A 15,858-nucleotide genomic window follows, 5' to 3' on the forward strand; every position below is an offset into this window, starting at 1 on the left:
AGTCCAACCCCCTGCTCAAAGCAGGACCAATCCCCAACTAAATCATCCCAGCCAGGGCTTTGTCAAGCCTGACCTTAAAAACCTCTCAGGATGGAGATTCCACCACCTCCCTAGGCAACCCATTCCAGTGCTTCACCACCCTCTTAGTGAAAAAGTTTTTCCTAATATCCAACCTAGACCTCCCCCACTGCAACTTGAGACCATTGCTCCTTGTTCTGTCATCTGGTACCACTGAGAACAGTCTAGATCCATCCTCTTGGGAACCCCCTTTCAGGTAGTTGAAAGCAGCTATCAAATCCCCCCTCACTCTTCTCCTCTGCAGACTAAACAATCCCAGTTCCCTCAGCCTCTCCTTGTAACTCATGTGCTCCAGCCCCCTAATCATTTTTGTTGCCCTCCGCTGGACTCTTTCCAATTTTTCCACATCCTTCTTGTAGGGTGGGGCCCAAAACTGTACACAGTACTCCAGATGAGGCCTCACCAATGTTGAATAGAGGGGAATGATCACGTCCCTCAATCTGCTGGAAATGCCCCTACTTATACAGCCCAAAATGCCGTTAGCCTTCTTGGCAACAAGGGGCTGGGCCGGGCACACACTGAGTTTTGGCCTAGGCAGCACCCAGCCGGAGAGAACATTGAGGCTGGGATGCTGACACTGCCCAGTGTCAGTCTAGCTCCGCTCCCATAGGCCTTGGGGGAACTCCCCCGTTTGCTCTGATGGGATCTCAGAGTGAGGCCACCGGGCAGCGTGGTGGAAAATCCCACCCTAGACTTCAGAAGGGGAACCGGCCAGGAGCCCCCACATCCTGGCCTGGCTGGGGGCAGCTCTGGGGAGCAGGGACTGTTAACGCTTAGCCTTAACAGCGCTCTGGCCTGGTTGGGTTTAAAGAGCATCTCTGTGCAGTTCTTATGCCCTTTGGGTCCTAGTTCATCTGACGCTCTCCTGCACGTCTGTGTGGGCAGATAAACGGACAATGGGAGTATAGGTGAGGTTAGAGACCAACTGAAACATTTGCTTCCCTCTGAAGTACAGGATGCCGCCGAGACCCCTTTGCACATTTTTGCTCCTTTCTCCTCAGCAGGCCTGGGGACTAATCAACCAACGCTGTAATGGCCGTTGCTGGTGTCTACGGTCTGGGTCTGCTGCTGCCCTCCGCTCTGGGCACTCAGGCAGGATATTTGAGGCTATGGTCTCAGCCAGCTCTTCTCATGAAAAACTGCCACAAAGTGCCTGGGGATTTTGCCTGAGGAAGGTGGGCAGGAAAACGCCATGTTCTCCCCTAGAGGTCCAAGGTGACACTAAGTGAATTAATGGACGGGCTGCACAGCCTGTGTTATCGGAACAAAGCTCTCCAAGTTGGGCCTCCATGTGCACATGAGAGCTGGGCTGTCTCTACAGCATGAATGCAGCCACCGATTTGCTCCTGAAGGCCGAAGGGGTCTTTATAAGGGACCTAAAAGCCAGCTAACGTACTTAAATACTATCCACACCCACAGAGCTGAGCCCCTCGAGAGTTTGATATTAAACAAGTTGAACAAATAAAGACGTGAGAAAGATCTTGGTTTGCGTTGGCCTTGGCATTGAATCATTACGTTCTTTCACTCCCCAAAGCAGTTCAATAAAACAAACCATTACAGTGGAATAAATGGCCTCATGGGAGCAGTGCCCGCCTCTTCCATCTGATGGTGATTTTGCAGCCTCCAGGGCAGTGATGCAGGCTGCTAGGTCCTGCTGCTGTTTTCTAACCCAGAATTTCATATCTGTGTGTATTTCCTTCCAGCCTGAAGGAGCCAGAAACACTTCACAAAACTTTATATAGGCAGAAATCACTATGCCTAGCACTGAAATGCAGCCACCTCTGGGGACACAGCAGCTGTTTATTTATGCTCAGCAAAACTAACCTGGGATTTAGGGCAGGAACTGAGGATCCTGCTGTTTCATTTTAACTAAAAGACAACACGACCTTGTCCCTGACCCCACACTGAGTTCCACATGGGTGCAGGGGTCCAGCTGCCTGGAGCTCAGTGCAGGGTCAGGATTACTCATCTGTGGTACAATCCAATTTCATTGGCGTGAGCAAGCTGCGTGAAGGTGTTGTTCACTCACCTCGCCAAAGGCTTCTTGTTTCTGTGAGAGAGAGAGAGAGAGAGAGAGAGAAATCAGATCATTTCGATAAAGAAGCATGAGGAGACCTGGCATGCCTCCTTCTCCTGGAGCTGGGCAGTCCTGGCACTCCCCACTAGGAGCAGGGAAAGCGGGAGACAGTAGTTGTATGGTTTAAAAGCAACATACAATAACCCAAGCAGTAGTGACTTTCAGTCCCAGGTGTGAGATACGGAGGTGAGACTACTCCAATTTCTGACACATAGGTTGGGTATCCTGTTGTCCAAGGACAAAGGCCCCGATTCTGCGTATTGTTCTGTATGAGCCCAGGCCTCTGGGTGGGAGCACAGGCCTGTTGGATGGAATAGCATGCAGACTGGGGCCACAGACTGCAGAACTCCTGCAAAGGAGACATCCCCTTTCAAGAAAAGAGAAGAGCTAACTCGCTCTGTCTCCTTTACATGTAGGGTAGCACTTATCACTGGTACACATTTTACACCATAGAGAATGCAAGAGCGCAGGACATTCGCCTTCCCCAGCTGGGACCGTAGGGCCAGTCCTGCAGAGACATGCACTTGGGCGTAATGTTACACACTGTGCGTAGCGCTGCTACTGTCAAAGGGACGGCACATGCTGCCCAAGCTGACCACGTGCATGAGCTTTACGGAGGCAGGGCCGGGAACTGGATTGTATTGAAAACTCTGGTCAAGTTTTGCCCTGTGTTTTCAGTGAGTGACAGTGAAAGGCAAGGTCTTGGCCCCTTTTCCCAGTTATTGGTGGTTAGGAACAGAGAGTGTTTGTCACTGCAGCTTTGTCCTTTGAGATGTGCCCAGACCCTGGGGTGATGGGGTCTAGAACCTCACAATCGGTACTGGACGTCCCCCCCCATGAGCAGGGCAGGGCTGTTGTCCTTATTGTACAGATGGGATCTGAGGCACAGAGAGGTGAAGTTACTTGCCCAGGGTCACACAGCAAATCTGTACCAGAGCCAGGACTTGACCCCCACAGCTCTCCCACGTCCTGGGCTAGTTCCCTCACCACAGGGCCATCCTTCCCCTCTGTTGCAGTGTGTGATTTCAATGGAGCGATTCCCATGCAGAGCGTTCAGCACGTACATGAGCGTTTGCAGGGCAGGCCTTCGAGTGTTATTATGCCGATAAGGTTTTAAAGGATGGATTTATGTCAGACAATACTTGGATAGAACAGAACATCCATGAACTTAATTATGCCGTGCTGTGGCAGCCATGTTAGTTCTAGGATATTAGAGAGACAAGGTGAGTGAGGGAATATCTTTTATTGGACCAACTTCTGGTGGTGAGAGTGATATTACCTCACCCACCTTCTCTCTCTCATAGACTTTGTTTGCCAAGGTTTTTTTTAAAGTGGTCCTAAACTTTGGCTCCTAATTCATTATTTGGGCATTTGAATGGGTTACCTGATTTTCATCAGTGTCAAGTACCCAGGAGTTTCCACTGAAAATAAGGGCTGTTGGTTTTGTTAGTTATGAGTTGAAGTGGACTGTAAGACTGTAGTTTTAAATACTAGACTGCATACATTGATCAGTCACATCTAGTGCACCATGGTGCAAAGCGGGAAGAAGAGCTTAACATTTGGGGGAACACTGATTTTGTGCAAATTTGGGCCCCGATCCTTTCAAGACTTATGGACGTCTGTAGCCTTCCTAGTAAAGTACAAGCGCGTTTGCTGGGGTGGAGAATTGGACATTGCAAACAAAGACAGAATTAACTAAGCCTTGAACATGAAACCAGTAAGAATCCTAAGGAAGTTTACCAATCATTTTTTAGTCAGACCCTGAGTCTGCAGACACGTATGCACATTCTTAACTGCTTGCATCTGAGTAGGGGATCCACTGAACACTTCTTGTGGGTCCATCAGCTGCTGCTATAGAAAACTTTCATTGTAAAAACATGCCCTGGTTGTCAAAGGTGAGGAGTATCTGCTGTTGTCACTGAAGTCAGATCTGGAGGGAACTCAGCACCTGAACGCTTCTAGCCCTTTATGGCTTTGGAGAAAACCTAACTGTAAATGCTTACAGTGCTCTACCTATCTTAGTATTGAGAGTTTGCCTTGCACAGGGAGCCCAGGTCTTCCTGAGCATGCAGAGAGACCGACAGCATCTAACCTCCTCAGGTCAGTGTGAACTGATCTTCTCACCCCAAGGGGGCAAGAACTCAGTGACGTGTCAGCCTGGCTAACTACTTCATTTCACTCCAGCAGAGCCATCCTGCTCCGAGAGGTTGTGGGAGGGATTTAGGATTGGGGGTGGAGCTTCTTTTCACCCTGACTCCTATTCCGAATAGAGGGAAACTGACAGCAGCGGAGACCCCGCCATTCCCAGAGTGACAAAATGCAGGTTTCAGGAGCTAACCTTCCTCACCCAGGAAAGCGACTGGTGAACTGCAGATTGACCATTTACATCCCCTCCTCCCACAAAGAGGTATTGGCACCAATTCTAACATTATGAAGTAAAGTAATTCACCATAAAACTGGTGGCTCAAGTCTGGCTTACGGGGCTTCTAGGATATATGGAGGGAACACAGACACGGCGATGATAAAAGGCGATGACTTGGCCCATCATAATCTCTCTCCTTGGGATGAACTGTCAGGGGGGAGGGGGCTCTGACACAAATTTCCCCCCTAAATATTTATTTACCAGCTTATTAAACTGTGTGTGCCAGCTGCTTCAACAGTGCCCAACCTCCGGACCAGGCCTGGGATGCTCATGCCTTTTGTACTGATTTACCCATTCTGCTAACAGGTGGGAGGGTTAGAGTGGTACAACTGCCTAGTGTGGACACACTTCTACTGGTATAAAGGTGCTTATACCAGTATAGCTTATTCTCCTCATTCCCTGTGGAGTAAGGCTTGGTCTGCAATTAAAAGCCATGTCAGCATAGCTACAGGTGTGAAAAAACACACCCCGACAGCCATCGCTATGCTGTTAGTGCAGACACGACTATGTCGACGGAAGAGTGCTTCTCTCAATGTGGCCAATGTTGTTTGGGGAGGTGGCATTCCTGCACGGACAGAAAAGCTCCTTCTGTTGGTGTAGGTTGTGTCTACACGAGGAGGCTATGCTGGTATGGGCCCCATAGTGTACACATAGACTAAGCAGTTCTGGCATAAGCACTTTAATCCTGGTATAACTGCATCCACTAGGGGTTTTGCTGGCTTATCTGTACCAGTACAGTCAGAGCAGTACAACTTTTGTGCATAGACAAGCCCCTGGATCGCCTGCCCTTAGTCCCCAATGGCTCTGTCCCATCAGCCCGGTCCAACAAGATCTCTATTGCATCCCTACATGTGTCACATCGGCCTGACCCTGCACCCTCTGGCTGCAGTGTCAGGCTGGAGTTGTGTGCGCCAACATCCCTTACCATGACTTGGATAATCCGGTTAATGGTGTCCTCGTTCACCTCGATGGCACCTCTCTTGGTGGTGGAATAGTTGTTGCGGTATAGCTCGTGGGGAGGGTTGGCAATCTCCTGGAGACCCTGCTCGAAGACGTTCTGGCTGGGGGCCACTGCAAAGAGCTTGATCCCTGCATCCCGGGCCTTCTCGGCCTGCTTCTTCGCCCCTTTACAGGGCTCGCCCGTCACATGGCCATCGGTGATGACCACAGCGAAGTTTACGGCACGGCCTTGGGTTGCGAGCTGAGCGGTCATGTTGGATATCGCGCAGTCTGTGAACGTGCCCCGGCCAATGTAGCTGATGCCATTCAGCTTGGAGAGGTATACGTCCTTGAGGTTGGTCAAGGTACTGTAAACCTCCACCACGTCTGAGAAGTGAAGTCCCCCGAAATTCCACGTGATGGAGATCTGGTTCTGGTAGACCTCGGTCTCCAGTTTATTGATGAAGGCCGGGATGAACTGCTTCATGTGATCCACCAGACTCTGGATGGGCACAGTCTGCAGGGCAATGCTCTCCGAGGTGTCAATGACAAAGTACACGTTGATGGGACAGTCTATCTTCTCTGTATGGAGACAATGGGGCAGATAGCATCAGGATGGGACTGAGTGCGCCATTCTGGCACCAGACTGGGCAGGAAAAAACCCACAGAGCAGTGAGCACACAGTGTGCAGGAGCATACAACACAGACCTACCCCTTCTGCACATGGAACACCCCTGGAGGGGCTTATGGTGATGGCTCATGGAAATGGCTATTGGTTAGAAACTACGTCATAAGAACGGCCAGACTGGGTCAGAAGAAGGTCCATCCAGCCCAGTATCCTGTCTTCCAACAGTGGCCAGTGCCAGGTGCCCCAGAGGGAATGAACAGAACAAGTAATCATCAAGTGATTCATCCCCTGTCGCTTATTCCCAGCTTCTGGCAAACAGAGGCTAGAGACACCATCCTGGCTAATAGCCATTGATGGACCTATCCTCCATGAATTTATCTAGTTGTTTTTTGAACCCTGTTATAGTCTTTGCCAGAGGATGTTGTGAAGGTCAAGAGTCCCACAGGTTGACTGTGTGTTGTGTGAAGAAATACTTCCTTTTGTTTATTTTAAACCTGCTGCCTATTAATTTCATTTCGTGACTCTTAGTTCTTGTGTTATGAGAAGGGGTAAACAACACTTCCTTATTTACTTTCTCCACACCAGTCATGAGTTTATAGACCTCTATCATATCCCCCCTTAGTCGTCTCTTTTCTAAGCTGAAAAGTCCCAGTCTTATTAATCTCTCCTCATACGGAAGCTGTTCCATACCCCTAATCATTTTTGTTGCCCTTTTCTGAAAATTTTCTAATTCCAATATATCTTTCTGGAGATGGGGCAACCACATCTGCATGCAGTGTTCAAGATGTGGGCGTACCGTGGATTTATATAGAGGCAATATGATATTTTCTATCTATCCCTTTCTTAACGATTCCCAACATTCTGTTCGCTTTTTTGCCTGCCGCTGCACATTGAGTGGACGTTTTCAGAGAACTATCCACAATGACACCAAGATCTCTTTCTTGAGTGGTAAAAGCTGACAGGAGTGGAGGAGCATGTGGTTTGGTCAGAGACATCCCTTAGGGGAGGCTCTATTAATGGTAATTCTCTATGTCCTAGTAAGGAGGAGAGCAATGGGGAAGGTTTGGGTTGGATATTAGGAAAAACTTTTTCACTAGAAGGGTGGTGAAGCACTGGAATGGGTTACCTAGGGAGGTGGTGGAATCTCCTTTCTTAGAGATTTTTAAGGTCAGGCTTGACAAAGCCCTGGCTGGGATGATTTAGTTGGGGATTGGTCCTGCTTTGAGCAGGGGGTTGGACTAGATGACCTCCTGAGATCCCTTCCAACCCTGATATTCTATGATTCTATGAATGAAGACAATAAAATACAGGCAAGGTCTGATGAGAAATAGTCAAATGAAAAAAAATCCCATTCAATTACATCATGTAATGGGAGACAGCTAAAAAAGGGACAAGTTTTTAAAGTGCTTATATACAAATGCTAGGAGTCTAAATAATAAGATGGGTGAACTTGAGTGCCTTGTATTAAATCAGGATGTTGATATAATAGGCATCACAGAAACTTGGTGGAATGAGGATAATCAATGGGACACAGTAATACCAGGGTATAAAATATATCGGAAGGACAGACCAGGTCATGCTGGTGGGGGAGTGGCACTGTATGTGAAAGAAGGCGTAGAATCAAATGAAGTAAAAATCTTAATTGAACCAAACTGTACCATAGAGTCTCTCTGGATAGTAATTACATACTGAAATAATAAGAATAGAGCAGTAGGGATATATTACAGACCACCTGACCAGGATGTTGATAGTGACTGGGAAATGCTCAGGGAGATTAGAGAGACTATTAAAAAAAACCCTCAATAATAAGGGGGATTTCAACTATCCCCATATTGACTGGGTACATGTCACCTCAGGAAGGGATGCAGAGATAAAGTTTCTTGACACCTTAAACGACTGCTTCTTAGAGTAACTAGTCTTAGAACCCATAAGAGGAGAGGCAATTTTTGATTTAGTACTAAGTGAATCACAGGATCTGGTCCAAGAGGTGAATATAGCTGGATCGCTTAGTAATAATGACCATAATATAATTAAATTTAACATCTCTGTGGTGGGGAAAACACCACAGCAGCTCAACACTGTAGCATTTAATTTCAGAAAGGGGGGCTACACAAAAATGAGGAAGTTAGTTAAACAGAAATTAAAAGATACAGCACAAAAAATGAAATCCATGCAAGCTGCATGGAAACTTTTTAAAGACACCATAACAGAGGCACAACTTAAATGTATACCCCCAATTCAACATAGTAAGAGAACCAAAAAAGTGCCACCATTGCTAAACAACAAAGTAAAAGAAGCAGTGAGAGGCAAAAAGGCATCCTTTAAAAAGTGGAAGTTACAGCCTAGTGAGGAAAATAGAAAGGAGCATAAACTCTGTACAAATATAATTAGGAAGGCCAAAAAAGAATTTGAAGAACAGCTAGCCAAAGACTCAAAAAGTAAGAGCAAAATTGTTTTAAGTACATAAGAAGCAAGAAGCCTGCTAAACAACCAGTGGGGCCACTGGGCGATCGAGATGTTAAAGGAGCACTCAAGGACAATAAGGCCATTGCGGAGAAACTAAATGAATTCTTTGCATAGGTCTTCACAGCTGAGGATGTGAGGGAGATTCTCAAACCTGAGCCATTCTTTTTAGGTGACAAATCTGAGGAACTGTCCCAGATTGAGGTGTCATTAGAAGAGGTTTTGGAAAAAAAAGATAATCTAAACAGTAATGAGTCACCAGAACCAGATGGTATTCACCCAAGAGTTCTGAAGAAACTCAAATATGAAATTGCAGAACTACTAACTGTAGTCTGTAACCTATCATTTAAATCAGCTTCTGTACCAGATGACCCCATTTTTAAAAAAAAGGTTCAAGAGGTGATCCCAGCAATTACAGGCCAGTAAGCCTGACTTCAGTACCGGCAAACTGGTTGAAACAGAACAAAATTGTCAGACACATAGATTAACATAATTTGTTGGGGAAGAGTCAACGTGGTTTTTGTAAAGGAAAATCCTGCCTCACCAATCTACTAGGATTCTTTGAAGGGGTCAAAAGTGATGTGGACAAGGGGGATCAAAGCAGACTGCAAAGCAGACAGACAAAGGGGGATCAAAGCAGACTGCAAAGAGCTACAAAATGGTCTCAAAGCTAGGTGACTGGGCAACAAAATTGCAGACAAAATTCAATACTGATAAATGCAAAGTAATGCACATTGAAAAACATACATATAAAATGATGGGGTCTAAATTAGCCGTTACCACTCAAGAAAGATCTTGGAGTCATTGTGGATAGTTCTCTGAAAACATCCACTCCATGTGCAGTGGCAGTCAAAAAAGCGAACAGAATGTTGGGAATCATTGAGAAAGGGATAGATAGAAAATATCATATTGCCTCTGTATAAATCCACGGTACGCCCACATCTTGAATACTGTGTGCAGATGTGGTCGCCCCATCTCAAAAAAGATATACTGGAATTGGAAAAGGTTCAGAAAAGGGCAACAAAAATGACTAGGGGTATGGAACGGCTGCCGTATGAGGAGAGATTAATAAGACTGAGACTTTTCAGCTTGGAAAAGACACGACTAAGCGGGGATATGATAGAGGTCCATACAATCATGCCTGGTGTGGAAAAGTAAATAAGGACGTGTTATTTACTCCTTCTCATAACACAGGATGGGCAGGGATGGTGTCCCTAGCCTCTGTTTGCCAGAAGCTGGGAATGGGCAACAGGGGATGGATCACTTGATGATTTCCTGTTCTGTTCATTCCCTCTGGGGCACCTGGCATTGGCCACTGTTGGAAGACAGGATACTGGGCTAGATGGACCTTTGGTCTGTCCCAGTGTGGCCATTCTTATGCTCTTAACAGCTAATTTAGACCCCCATCATTTTATATGTATAGCTGGGATTATGTTTTCCAATGTGCATTACTTTGCATTTATCAACATTGAATTTCATCTGCCATTTTGTTGCCCAATCACCCAGCTTTGTCTACACTGGGCTTTGTCTACACTGACTTCTTAGAATGGGTTTGGGAGGGAGGTGCGGGGAGGGTCTCAATGGTAACAAAGAACATATACACAAACTGGGCCCACTGTGCTACCTACAATGACATCCCACCTCCCCCGCACATACCCACCCTGTCCCCGCCCCCCGCATCTTTCAAGTCTGAGCCAGTATCTGCCCCTCTCATTCGTGTGCGACAGGACAGGTTTACTTCCTGACACCTGACATGGATCTTGCTTCCTTTCTGAAGGCCTGGGCGATCCCCCCGCCTCCCCAGACTGAGCTCCTCATGCCCAGACATCTGCACCCCAGCTCATCCCTCAGAAATGGGAGCTGCATGTGTGCCCTGTCCCACCCACAGGGCAAGGAAACTCCTCGGGGCTTGGTACTGTGCAGCCAGTGCAAAGGAGCAGTGAGCTCTGGCATGCCACGGTGGGGCCCCTCTGAGCAGCCTTTAGAACTGACCCCAGGGAAGTTTTCAGTGTTAATGCTGAATACAGAGGACAGAGGCAGAGAGACAAGTTATCCTGCTGGTACCTGGACAGCCAACTGGGCGAGGACTGTAGGGTATGTCGTCATAATCATACTGAGCCTGGAGGGGAACCAGCGTCACACAAAGAAGAACGGCAAAAAAGGCTGGTTGGGACATCTCAGCCATTCCACTTCACATCCAGCTTCCTGCAGGAGAACAAGCCGAACCCAGGAGTCAGTCAGGGTAATTAGCCACTGGAACAACTTACCAAGCGTCGGGCTGGACTCTCCTGACTGGACATTTTAAAATCAGGAGCAGATGTTTCTCTAATAGTGCCCTCGTCCAAACAGGAATTAATTCCCAAAGTCCCCTGGCCTGTGCTATGCAGGAGGGCAGACTGGATGAGTATAGTGCTCCCTTCGGGGTCTGGAACCGCAGCAGGGGCACTGCTAGTAGTGACCCACCAAGCCACGTGCTCTCTGCACAGTCCAGAGTGTGTCTCCACATTCCTTCATCACAGAGGGGCTGTACCTTGGGGACTCGCAGTTAGGTTTCAGGTCTAACTAATCCAGCTAAGTTATTTTAAACACCCCTCTTCTTGGAGTGTGGCTGGAAGTTGTTTTTAAGCAGCTTTTACCTCATGCCAGATGGGTGGTTGCTTCCCCAGCCCAAGGGAAGGGGTCTAGTGGCCAGCGCAGCAAGGTGAGAGTCAGGCTGTCCTGACTGCATTGACTCGCGAGGTTCACGCTGGTTCCACCAGTGTCACTCCATTGGGTCCAACAAGGCTATTTCTGACTTACAGGGATGTGAGATCCGCCTCAGAGCCATTGTCTGGCCTCGTGCCAGTCACTTAGCCGCTCTGCCTTTGTTTCCTCCCCTGGGAATCGGGATACCATGCCCATAGCTTCCTACCTGCCAGCAGGGTGCTGAGAAAACAGTCATGTCTGCAGAGTGCCTGAGGGGCTCGGATGAGAGTTGCACCAAGCATTCCGACACCCCCAAATCCTCCAGTATTACCCCTCAGCCCTTTGGGCCCCAGCCTGCGCCCCAGGACTGGAGCCAGCATTCAGAGAGCCTCTGCCTTGTAAAGAAATACTTAAGGTGTGCTCACAAAGCGAAATCAGCGCCCGTTTGTTTAGTTTGCAGGGAAGCGCCGTGGAGGACGATGTTGCTGTGCAGTCTGGGGCCAGTCATTGGAACTCAGGCTGGCTCAGGAATTATCTGATTATCCCTGGCCCCCGCAGCTGGCCAGGGACTGCCTCTGTGTGACCTATGTGCAATGAGAAGGCTGAGGAGTCCAGCTCATAGCAGACAGGGGCTCACAACAGCACAGACAGGCATCAGCCCACGTGGCAATTTGCTGTCCTCTATTGGAGAAGCCAAGGAGAGGATGGGCATGGTGAGAGATTGCCTCTTGCCCTTCCAGCAGAGGGCTGGGTGCACTAGCAGCGTGGGGCGGGGAAGTTCCACTAGCCATGGCCTCTTCTGCACCAGGATGAATGATGCTACTAGAAGAGTAATGCTGGCTTGGAACTGCTGGTGTGTACCCAGAGCCTTCTCTCCTCTGTGTACACACTCCCGTGACACATACGGCACAGCAGTGCCCCCCAAGAGCCCCAGGACAAACCACCTGGCATTTGTAACCAGAGCTTTCCCCTGGGACTGGCCTGCTCCCATCAGAGTCGCTGTATGAGCAGCAGTTAACGCAGCCGGGGTCCTCATCCCATCACAGCCCCCACCCACCCCTCCCTTCAGCCCACCTCAGTGCACCCCTGCCCCATCTCAGGTGGTACCATTACATCTGCTTCCCCCAGCCTCCCATGGGTGCAACGTGTTCCCCAGGCCCACATGCCAACAGGACCGCCGGTCACTGGATGGGCGCTGTCCCCTGCCCTCCCCCTGGATCCCATGGAGGGGTCTCTGCTGAGTCCAGGACCCACGTGGAGGTAGTGAGCAGGTTGGGGAGGTGTGGGCGAGCGGGGTGGGGGACACACACTGACCCTCCCCCAGGCAGCCCCGCAGAGAGGTGCCAGGAAGGTCATATTGCCTGGGCTGTATTACCTACTCTGGCCCATGTAGGTGCCTGGACAGGGGCTGAAGGAGTGATTCGGCAGAGTCCATGAGGGGACCCTCTCAGAGCTTCCCCCGACCTCCCCTCCTCCAAAGTCTGGGAGTCAGAAGTGAGACATCCCGGCTGGTGATAGAGACAGGAGGGAGCAGCCCTGGGACTCGCCAGCCCTGGCTTCATGTCCACGGAGCGGATGCGGAAGGCTCCAGCCTGTGCTGTGACCCTCTCCCTGCATGTGGTTCAGGCCTCACCTCAAGCGATCTATGGAGACTTGAGGGGGCACGTGCAGGAGCAATGCACTGTTCGGTGCTGCATGGGAGCCCAGGAGCTCACCCATCCACACCTGTCCTAGGTTGCCCTGTTTGTTTGCAGCACGCCCTAATGGCCAAGCAGTGGCCTGGCAAGGACGGTGGCCATGCAGGAGACTGCCGGGTCTGCGCTTGCAGGCAGAATGGAAAAACACTTCTCCCTCCCCTGAACTCCTCATGGCAAGAGAGCAGCTCCACCCACCATTTGAGATGATCCCCCACAAGTCTTGTTGCACACGATCACATCATTCAATCATTTGTCCCCACTGCCCTTCCCTACAACAGTGGGGAGACCCTGGCTGGTGGAGTGTGGAGTCCAGTGAAATGTGGCAGTAATTTCTCAACGAGGGATACAGATTCCCTCTGCTCACAGACCAGCGGGACCCCAGCCAGCAGACATGACAGACCTTCTGTCCCATCCTTGAGAGTGGAGACAGCCGGCAGATCCCCTAGTATGCCAGAAGGGCCAGCTCAGTGCCACAGAACCTCCCTGCATAGCCAGGGTCCCCCATACCACTCTGGTCCACTCACCCAACTGTGAGAGCTGGGAGCATCAGCAGGTGAGAATCCCCATCTTGTGTACCTACTACACTGAAGATCTACATGGCATCCCTGAGAGAGGCCTGAGTATCTCACTTGCCTGAGGTGCCCCTAGCAGACCTGAGCAAACCAGCCCCAGTGTCTGGGCTAATACTGTATGGAAGCAGCTGAGTTAATGCCCCCAGATGTGTTTCGCTCACAGGAAGATAACTATTCCCATGTGCATCATCCCGCCGATGGCAAATGTACAATAACGTTTCACACTCCATATTCCCCCTTGAAGAACCATCCAGGCTCATGGTTTTCATGGCAGTGGCTATGGGTTGTGTTGAGTGTGTGGAGAAGCAGGATGTGTGCACTGGAATATGTGATCTCGGGGTACAACCCTGAGACCTGTGGCCTGTGCCTGGGTCTCCAGTCACATAGGCACCCTCTGTTCTAGCTCTGTCCAAGGCACTAGGGTTTCTTCTGAAAATCAAGTAAGATAAAACTAGGAGAAATCTATGCCCCCGTCTGTAACAAATGCGCAGGCAAATGCCTTCCTCCTGCCCTCACGCACACACAGGCTGGGCTTACTCAGTGTGAGTGCCGTGAGTTTCAGTGTGTGTCAAACAATCTGCTTAGATCTTTCCCTTAGTGCTCAGCGGTTGGTTCCCAGGCAGATCACCCACTACTGTAAAGGCTTCCCCTCCATTGCCTGGCACCCAGCTCTACCTCGTCTATCTTACTGCAAACACCACAGGACTTCAAACAGCAGAGATCGCATGGGAAGGAGGCGGCAAGAGGCCTGGGAATGTCATTTTGTGAGGGAGGAACAATCTCAGTCTGGGTGCCATTTTCACTTGTGCAGAAATGGCACCTCTTCCAGGGGACGGCTTATACTGCCATATTAACCACACCCATCAGCGAACCGCTGGCACTGCAGTACTAGTGAACCAGCCACATGCACATTTCACTGTGCACAGCTAAAGTAGTGTGCATGAAATCAGAGTACACTCCTTAGAGCCCTCAGCCCGAACAAAGCAAGTTACGCATACCCTAGCAAAAACACTGAGCCCTCTTCCAACCCTGCCGGTTACCTCTTCACAGAAAATTGACAGGCTTGTGAAATTCAACAGATCAAAACACCCGATTTCTGTGAGGAGCAAAGAGAATCTTGTACTCGGGTGTCATTCAAAGTCAAAGAGATGCCCTTGGGTCTAATAATTCAGGCTTTGTAGCAGCATCGACATTCTGGTACTGCTACAGTGGGCCAAGTTTGTCCCTCAGGTAATGCCACTGGCTTCAATAGAGTTACACTAGGGATTAATTTGGCCCAACAAGTTTTAGTGACTTACTAGCCCCTTGGCCATGATGCCTGAAACTTGAGTTCATATACAAGGGACTGAACTTTCCTTGAGTCTTGTGAGGAGCAGAAGCTGCAGAATCTCTCCCCAAAAGATTTCCTTCAGAAAGTGGTCTCATTAACAATTATTCTAATCCCAAGAGAGTTTGTTGCCCAAAATATGCACACATGCAAATCTCTGAACTATCCAGCAGCTCAGAGAGATAAGTGAAATATAGATCTGTTTACTGTGTCTCGTCTCTAAAAGCAACATGCCTAGAAAGTCTACTGTATCAACTTGATCAAGAGTTCACAACCAGCAGCACTGGATGAGTTATATGCACAAACACAACCTGAAGATAAAAAGGTTAGTTTCCCCGTTCATATCTGCAGTACCTTCAAAAGAAACAGGAAGGTTTATGGAGATATTAAATGGTGAAGCAAGAGTCTTTGCTTACCTGAAAACAAGATCGAAGTTTCCTCCAGAAAGTCACGTCAGGAAAAGAAGAGAAAAGTCTTGGAATCTTTGTGTTAATAGGGCTTCTGCATCTTCGGTTGGAAGGGTTGGATTTCTTTTCTTAGAGTTTTTGATGTCTATTTTTGATGAAGAGAAGGGATCAGTTAGGAGTGGCAGATTCTTCTCCAGCCGAGAGCCTCTGTTCTCTGGCAAAAAAGAAACTGCCTACTTTATAATTCTCCTCCTTCAACTCTGTCTGTGACAGAGGCCAAAGACGTCCTTCCTCCAAGTATCCACAGGGTGTCACTGCGGATCCATCGAAGCCCCACTAGGCTAGGCTAAGGAGTGGGAATCACCCTCCAATCCCTACTCCTTTTCCTGGGGGTGTCTGGAGTGGGGCAGGGGGAAGCTGTAATGTTGCAGTTAGGAGATTATTTAAAAAAAAAAACGGAAGAGCAAATCATGTTTTTCCAAGCACAGGAGCTCTCTCTGGGCCTGCCACATGGATTTCCACCACTCACTCATGTTACTCCTCTTCCCCCCATTTGTAACCTA

At 49.0% G+C, this 15,858-nt stretch overlaps 1 protein-coding gene across 3 annotated transcripts in view; it reads right to left on the reverse strand.

The window, feature by feature from the left end:
* Window positions 1–15,560, reverse strand: part of COL6A2 (collagen type VI alpha 2 chain) — a 52,572-nt gene extending 37,012 nt beyond the window's left edge. Inside the window, exons 1-4 of one of the 3 annotated variants that reach the window (XM_034785047.1) lie at window positions 15,305–15,553; window positions 10,672–10,812; window positions 5,503–6,098; window positions 2,108–2,128 (exon numbers count right to left, since the gene is read on the reverse strand). In XM_034785047.1, coding sequence (XP_034640938.1) covers window positions 2,108–2,128; window positions 5,503–6,098; window positions 10,672–10,792 — 738 coding nt within the window. In that variant the 5' untranslated portion in view covers window positions 10,793–10,812; window positions 15,305–15,553. Of the gene's footprint in view, window positions 1–2,107; window positions 2,129–5,502; window positions 6,099–10,671; window positions 10,813–15,304 lie in introns of all 3 variants that reach the window. The other 2 variants (XM_034785048.1, XM_034785049.1) reach the window with 2 other exon arrangements.
* Window positions 15,561–15,858: the final 298 nt, after the last annotated feature.

Source organism: Trachemys scripta, chromosome 11 (assembly GCF_013100865.1).
Source record: "Trachemys scripta elegans isolate TJP31775 chromosome 11, CAS_Tse_1.0, whole genome shotgun sequence".
Classification (NCBI taxonomy): domain Eukaryota; kingdom Metazoa; phylum Chordata; order Testudines; family Emydidae; genus Trachemys; species Trachemys scripta.